The sequence below is a fragment of the Pristiophorus japonicus genome, chromosome 15, assembly GCF_044704955.1.
Source record: "Pristiophorus japonicus isolate sPriJap1 chromosome 15, sPriJap1.hap1, whole genome shotgun sequence".
NCBI classification, from domain to species: Eukaryota; Metazoa; Chordata; class Chondrichthyes; family Pristiophoridae; genus Pristiophorus; species Pristiophorus japonicus.
The window spans coordinates 135923911-135932375 of record NC_091991.1 but is presented as its reverse complement, the minus strand read 5'-3'; the positions used below and the strand labels follow the sequence as shown (position 1 = coordinate 135932375).

Sequence of the window (8465 nt, the reverse complement as noted above, 5' to 3'; positions counted from 1 at the left end):
TGGTTCGAACAGCTAAGGAAATTTGTTTAAGACCTGGGCACACGAAGTCTCATCAGTGGGCGATAACACTCATACGTCGACCCAGTTCCAACGTATCTTTCCCAGCCAGCTCCTGCCGAGCACCGCGAGACCATCGCCCGGTACCACCCAGCATGGTAGCTTGTGCACCGCTCCATCGTAGGAGACCTTTACGGTAGCACTGTCGATTACAGGAATCAATTCTTTCGTGTAAGTTCTTAGTTTTGTGGAGTTAAGGCTGGCCTTGAGGCCTTTTGCACCACAACCTTTCGAAAGTCTTTTTGCCCATGATGGACTGGCTCGCGCCTGTGTCCAACTCCATTGACACCGGGAGTCCATTTAGTTCAACATTCAGCATTATCAGGGGACAATTCATGATGAAAGTGTGCATCTCATGTACCTCTGCCTCCTCTATCTGAGGCTCTGGTTCGTTGTGATCCTCCGTGGATCTGTCCCCCTCTGCAACATGGTGGTTTGCAGGTTTAACAGGCTTAGCAGCTCGCCTGTACACTCGTTAGAGGTGTCCCATTGTTCCACAGCCCTTGCAAACGTACTCTTTGAATCGGCATGAATGGAAACGATGATCACCCCCGCAGCGCCGACAAGGTGTTAATGGCCTTGCATTCATCACGCTTGATGGTGGACTCTGAGTCATCTGTGGACGTTCACCTGCAGGTATGTGTGACCTGCCCTGTACGTTACGATTTGAAAACAACATCACTTTGTTCACAGTACTTGTAGTAGCACTTGTGTGCTGAGAGATTTGCTTCGTATTGTCACTGGTGGCAATGAACGCCTGGGCTATCGCTATGGCCTTACTCAAGGTTGGGGTCTCTACAGTCAAACGTTTGCAAAGTTTGGTTTCGTGGCCAATGCCAAGTATGAAAAAGTCTCTGAGCATGTGCTCCAAATATCCCTCAAATTTGCAATGTCCTGCAAGGCGTCTCAGCTTGCCACTTCTTGGCCTTCAGACCTTTTGTAGATGTAGAACCGGTCCCTCGCCATCAGAACGCTTTCCTTCGAGTTGAAATGCTCTCGGACCAGTGTGCAAAAATCGTTGTACGATTTCTCCGTGGGTTTCGCTGGAGTGAGCAGATTCTTCATGAGGCCATATGTTGGTGCCCCACAGCCGGTGAGGAAGATCGCCCTTCGGTTGGTAGTGCTCTCTTCCCCGAAGTATTGGTCGAGTCGCTCCACAAAAGTTTCCCAATCATCTCCCTCCGAAAATTTCTCCAGGATGCCCACTGTTCTCTATCTGTATCTCATCGCCAGTTGTTGTGTATAGAGAAAGAGTCAGACTGAACACTGTGAGCTCAAAGTAAAGTGTGACCTTAGTCTTTTATAGCAGGTCTCCAGAATGCCTCTCCAACCTGCGAAGCCTCCTTAAATACCTGTGCTCCGAAGGGATTATGGGATCCCTTGCGACTCCAGGGGATGAGCCCTCTAGTAGCTGTACAGAGTAAATACAAGTCCACATATACAACACAAGTAATCAGGAAGGCAAATGGAATGTTAGCCTTTATTGCAAGGGGGATAGAATATAAAAGCAGAGAAGTCCTGCTACAACTGTACAGGGTATTGGTGAGGCCACATCTAGAGTACTACACACAGTTTTGGTCTCCGTATTTAAGGAAGGATATACTTGCATTGGAGGCTGTTCAGAGAAGGTTCACTCGGTTGATTCCGGAGCTGAGGGGGTTGACTTATGAAGATAGGTTGAGCCTATACACATTGGAGTTCAGAAGAATGAGGGCTGATCTTATTGAAACATATAAAAGATAATGAGGGGGCTCGACAAGGTGGATGCAGAGAGGATATTTCCACTCATAGGGGAAACTAAAACTAGGAGCCACCCATTTAAAACTGAGATGAGGAGGAATTTCTTCTCTCAGAGGGTTGTAAATCTATGGAATTGTCTGCCTCAGAAAGCTGTGGAGGCTGGGTCATTGAATATATTTAAGACGGAAATAGACAGATTTTTGAGCGATAAGGGAATAAAGGGTTATGGGGAGCGGGCAGTGAAGTAGAGTTGAGTCCATGATCTTATTGAATGGCAGAGCAGGCTCGAGGGGCCAAATGGCTTACTCCTGTTCCTATTTCTTATGTTCCTATTTCTTATGTACTTCACCTAATTCTATCAGCATAATCCTTCTATTCCTTTCTCCCTCATATACTTAACTAGCTGCCCCTTAAATGCAATGTCTTTGCATCCATTTTCTGAATCTAGGTCATTTATATAAATCGGAAACAATGGAAGTTCCAGCCCCAAGGTACGCCACTCACTCACAAAATTCAGCGAACAAGAACTGGTTGTTTTCTATCCTTCAGCTAGTTCCTAAAAAATCCATAAACAGTTGTGCAGTGGCTCCAGCATAGTGCATTGCATCAAAGCAACTCTTTAATAGCATAAGCAGAGAAATGAGACATACTATCTATTTTAGAAATCATATGAAGATACTTTTCCTTTGTTATACAAAAGTACAAGAGCTACAAAACGTTTTGTGAACGCAGCACTATCGGAGTTGCAACATGCAAAGAAATGCCACGGGTGACATTTCGAACCAGGGACAGTGAAAGCAATTACAAATCCATTCCAACATTCTAAAGAATAAACCTGGACAAAGGCCATTCCTAAGCAGTAAATGGGAGAGTCTGCGCAGGCCGTTGTTTAGTTCAGTGAAACACAAAATGTGGAAGCCTTGGCCACAGGCTGCAAACATCTCATTCAAAAGCGAGACAAACTAAAGCCGGGCTGCGCCCTCGCCCGCCCCCAGTCGGAACAGTTGAGAACACAATTCACACCCGACCAGCGGAGCACAGGCGACATGGCTGCAGGGGCGGAGAGCTCCATTTTCCGCAAAGCCCAGTGCCGGCGCTTCAAGGGATTCAGCAAAGGTACCGCGCGGGGCGTGCCCCAGGCCGCGTTCTAGAACCCCAGTGACGTGTCGTCCGGGATTCCCGCCAGGCCGCGTTCTAGAACCCCAGTGACGTGTCGTCCGGGATTCCCCCCAGGCCGCGTTCTAGAACCCAGCGACGTGTCTCCCGGGGTCTCGGCTTGCGCTGTTGAGCCTCACAGAGGGGCAGGGCAGGGCAGGGCAGGGGGTAAAGGTGCCGCAGCGCTGCAGACGGCCCTCTCTTCCGGAAGCTTGCAGGTTGCCACTTAGTTTCACTCGAGCCAAAGGTTCCGCATTCATTTTAAAATATATATATTATATAAATGCGCGGGGCGGCGGGGGACTTGGCTCCATTTGGTAGAAGGTTTTATTCGGTTGTTTCTGTATTGGATTGCAAATATCAGCCGACAAAGTTAGTTGTGCATGACCAGAAAGTTGTTTCCCTTCTACGGGTGGGCCAGCGTAGACTCCTGTGACAACCCACTGCGCAGGGTCACAGGCAGTCAGCGCGCCAAGAGTAGCCACTGAGTTTGCACTGAGTCTGGGAAGATGTTGTGCATTAGAATTAATGATAGGAAAAGTGAGCTTTGTTTAATACACTTGCAACCAAACGGATAGGTTAGGGTTTCCAACTGTGGTTGGAGGTATTCCTGGAGGTTTGATCACATCACGTGACACCTGCAAATGTCACTACATTTATTTTATAAAAGGTTGGGCCTCCTGTGGTTGAGTATCTTTGCTCCTGGTTTTGTGCGAGAAGTTCCGATTACATGGAAGCCACCTGTGAGCAGAGGAAGAGGGGAAACCGAAGGGGGAGGATCTTGGATTCCACCAGCAACTAATAGTACCTCACTCAAATTTCACCAATAACTAATAGAACCTCACTCTAATTCCACCAGTAACTAATAGTTCCACCAGTAACTAATAATACACATTCTACCTTATGTAAACTTGAGGCCATCCAAAACTCGGCAGTCCGTGTCCTAACTCGCACCAAGTCCCGCTCACCCATCACCCCGTGCCCACTGACCTATATTGGCTCCTGGTTAAGCAACGACTCTATTTCAAAATTCTCATTCTTGTTTACAAATCCCTCCATGGCTTCGCCTCTCCCTATCTCTGTAATCTCCTTATGCCTCACAACCCTCCGAGATGTCTGCACTCCTCAAATTCTGCTCTCTTGAGCATCCCTGATTATAATTGCTCAACCATTGGTGGCCGTGCCTTCAGTTGCCTTGGACCCAAGCTCTGGAACTCCCTCTTCACCTCTCTACCTCTCTTTCCTCCTTTAAGACGCTCCTTAAAACCTACCTCTTTGACCAAGCTTTTGGTCATCTGCTGTAATTTCTTCATCTGTGACTCGGTGTTAATTTATTTATTTTGTCTTAAAACACTCCTGTGAAGCACCTTGGGACATTTTACTACGTTAAAAGTGCTATATAAATAGTCATCATCGTCCATCATCATAGGCAGTCCCTCGGAATCAAGGAAGGCTTGCTTCCACTCTAAAAATGAGTCCTTAGGTGGCTAAACAGTCCAATACGAGAACCACAGTCCCTGTCACAGGTGGGACAGATAGTCTTTGAGGGAAAGGGTGGGTGGGACTGGTTTGCCACATGCTCTATCCGCTGCCTGCGCTTGATTTCTGCATGCTCTCGGCGATGAGACTCGAGGTGCTCAACGTCCTCCCGGATGCATTTCCTCCATTTAGGGCGGTCTTTGGCCAGGGACTCCCAGGTGTTAGTGGGGATGTTGCACTTTATCAGGGAGGCTTTGAGGGTGTCCTTGTAATGTTTCCTCCTCCCACCTTTGGCTCGTTTGTCGTGAAGGAGTTCCGAGTAGAGCGCTTGCTTTGGGAGTCTCGTGTACTGGCATGCGAACAATGTGGTCTGCCCAGCGGAGCTGATCAAGTGTGGTCAGTGTTTCAATGCTGGGGATGTTGACCTGGTCGAGGATCCTAACATTGGTGCGTCTATCCTCCCAGGGGATTTGCAGGATCTTGCGGAGACATCGTTGCTGGTATTTCTCCAGCGACTTGAGGTGTCTACTGTACATGGTCCATGTCTCTGAGCTGTACAGGAGTGCGGGTATTACTACAGCCCTGTAGACCATGAGCTTGGTGGCAGATTTGAGGGCCTGGTCTTCAAACACTCTTTTCCTCAGGCAGCTGAAGGCTGCACTGGAGGCGGTGTTGGATCTCGTCGTCAATGTCTGCTCTTGTTGATAATGGGAAATGGTCCACGTTGTCCAGGGCCGCGCCGCGGATCTTGATGACTGGAGGGCAGTGCTGTGTGGCGGGGACAGGTTGGTGGAGGACCTTTATCTTACGGATATTTAGCGCAAGGCCCATGCTTTCGTACGCCTCAGTGAATACGTTGTAGTACCTCACTCTAATTTCACCAGTAACTAATAGTAATGGAAAAAGAGCCAGAGGGGAGATGAGAGCATTTTTTTAATGCAGTGCGTTGTTATGATCCGGAATGCACTGCCTGAAAGGGTGGAGGAAGCAAAGTCAATAGTGACTTTCAAAAGGAAAAAAATTACAGGGCTACGGGAAAAGAATAGGGTAGTGAGACTAATTGTTTAACTCTTTCAAAGAGATGACACTGACAGGATGGGCCGAATGGCCTTCTGTGCTTCGATCTCCTGGGCTACTAGCTGCAGTCCCCGGGAGATGTATTCTCCATTTTGGGAGATGCCTGGAAAATCCAGGAGACTGCTGGAAAATCGGTACAAGATCGCAGCTCGGCTGAATGCTAATGTCAGGAACAAAAACAGAAATTGCTGGAAAAAGCTGGCATTTGTGGAAAGAACAGACAAATTAGCGTTTCAGGTGTGGATCTTTGATCGAAACAGGAAGATATTACAGATTAACCTTTTTTTAAAATGACATTTGATAACGTGACTTTTGGGATTGAGAATAAGGGAAGTGAGAGATCAAACTCTTATGTGCTCGGGAGAGTAAAACATCAAACATTGGAGTAAGAACTGAGCCTGAAAATAACTGGTGTTGCAAAGTGTGCAGGAATAAAAGTACTAGGATACCCATCCTCTTCTCCCCTGGCTGAGCACTGAGCTCCTCTAATAGAGATCGGGCCTATTCTGCTGTGCAGAGCAGCCTGGGATTGTCAGACCTCCATTGAAAGGGGAAAGTGAGCTTTTCGTGATCAGGTTCACACTTGGGAACGAGCGATGTGCATCTGGTAGAAGGAGTGTGGGTAGAGTGGTAATACATAAAGTAACGAGATTCCCGAGAATCCGTAACCCTTTGCCATTACTTTAATTAGATTGAGAAAATAGTTTTTAACATTGAAATAGTGATACGTTCTGTTGCTTTTTTAAATATAACTGAAAATTTGGATTTTTTTCCTGCATGTTGATCACTCTCTGTGTGAAGAAAAATTTTCCGATCTCAGTCCGAAAGTTATCATTTACTAGTTTGAACTTGTATCCCTTGTTCTACTCTCAGTCTAATGCACATTAATATTCTAGCTTAAGTTTTTCATTAACAATCTTCCATACCTCTCTATATTATCACCCCTCAGACACTTCCAATCCAATCCTTGTATTCAGACCTCTGTCTTGTGACTCTTCTGTGCGTTGTCTTCAGTTTCTTGGTGACCTGAATTGGAAGCAGTATTCGAGATATAATCTGACCAGGGAACTCTACAGTTTGATTGTTATTTCTGGCTTGCATTCACCTCTGTGGCTATGTAGTTCAATGTTATATTAGCTATAACATGCTCTTTTGAAGCCACTTCAATGTGCAGCGCATGCTGCAGAGCGACAGCTATGAAGAAGGCGACTGGATTGGACATCACCATAACCCAGGTCGGTGATTGGGTCGTGGGCAGATACAGCAGGAGCGGCAAGGTTGGGGCGCAGGAGCGGCGAGTGATCATGAAGACCCAGGGGCAGCACGGGCCAGCCCACACTGTGATATGTGTACGCACTAGGTCCGTGCAGCAGAGCTGGTCTCCAGTCGTCCTGGTTAACCCTTGCCACTGGACCAAGACCTAGCTCTGTCAAGCCCGTGTGGTGGCTGATGTGCAACGGCCACCACATGTTTAAAAAATTCACGCACAGGCACCTTCCACCCTTCAAGATGTGGTTCAGGACCTGGAATATTAGGTCCTTCATTGAAACACCTGTGAACGCATCCCTTTTTGGTGTGGAAGCAAGTCATCCTCGATACGAGTGACCGCCTATGATGATGAGCTGTAACAAAACCACAAAATGCTGGAGACACTCGCCAGGTTCGGCAGCATCAGTCGAGAGAACAAAGTCTCTCGTTTTTGGGTGTTGAACCTTTCCTCAAAACCGAAAGATGTTATAGATGAAGAAAAAGGAATGGAACAAGGGGAAAAAAGGAAGGGATAAAGTAAAAGAAAAGCCCACGATGACCACACACAGGAAAAGAAAGAGAATGACTGACTTGTGAAGTGCTTCAGTGGAGAACAGGAGATGGTTTGATCAGCAGAAGTGATGCATACAGGAAACAAAAATGGGATAGTGAGAGAAATCAAATAAAGTACGTTTACAAGACACAGCAAGTGTCAGAATAGTTAAAGGGGGAATGGAAAGTAGAATGGGAAGCACGAAAAACTGGCGAAGTGGAGCAGGATTCCAGTGGCAGAAAACCACCGCGATATTCTGATGGAGGGTTCTCACCGCAAGTACCAACTCACGCCCCCCCCCCCCCAACTGAGGAAACCCAAGCATACCCATCCCACATTGCCAGCATTTCCGAAAGAAGAGAAAGTGTGAGCTATAATTCAAGTCTAAAGTTATTAAATAAAAATATTGAGGCCAGAGGACTGCAAAGTGCCCAGTAGAAAGATGAGGTACAACTCCTCAAGACCCTCATTGGAACATTAGCTAAAGGCAGAGTGGGCTGGGGAGTTCAAATGGCAAGTGATGGGGAGTTCAATTGGCAAGTGATGGGGAGGTCTGTGTTGCACTTGCAGATAGAATAGTAGTGTTTGCTAATCTACATTTGAACACAGTATATTAGGTTGGAGGAAGTACATGTAAATTGCTATCTCATCAGGAAAGGTGTGTTTGGGAACCTGGATAGTAGTGTGGGCCGAGATGAATGGACAGGTTTTGCATCCCCTGCCCTTGCACGGGAAGGTAGCAGGAGAAAGAGAGCAGGTGGTAGGGTCGGTAGAAGAATGAACCAGTGTCATGGAGGGAATGCCATGCCGGTGAAATCCTATAATTCATTTATCATTCGGCAAAATATTGGTGTGAACAATGCACGCTGTTATTAATGTGCAAATCGGCAGCAGTCTGTGGTGAGGAAGAGATAGCCCGTGAGTTGCAAATCGCCACAGGTTGCTGGCCAAGTTCTGCACTCTGCCGTTAACCTCACGAAAATGGCATTTCACCCTTAACCTCCCCGTAAGTTTCATTAAGTTACTGTTTTTGCATAGTAATTTCCATTGAACTCTCCACAGAAAGTTAACCAGTAAACAATAGCATAAGTACGCTTTTGATGATGTGATAATTATTGATGATTGCCAATCAGATTCTCTGGCCCAGAACGTAAAC

At 46.8% G+C, this 8465-nt stretch overlaps 1 protein-coding gene across 2 annotated transcripts in view; it reads left to right on the top strand.

Moving 5' to 3' along the window:
* Positions 1-2789: 2789 nt before the first annotated feature.
* Positions 2790-8465, top strand: part of cpped1 (calcineurin-like phosphoesterase domain containing 1) — a 264451-nt gene continuing 258775 nt past the window's right edge. The window contains exon 1 of one of the 2 annotated variants that reach the window (XM_070856737.1): positions 2790-2913. In XM_070856737.1, coding sequence (XP_070712838.1) covers positions 2844-2913 — 70 coding nt within the window. In that variant the 5' untranslated portion in view covers positions 2790-2843. The remainder of the gene's footprint in view (positions 2914-8465) is intronic. The other variant, XM_070856736.1, reaches the window with a different exon arrangement.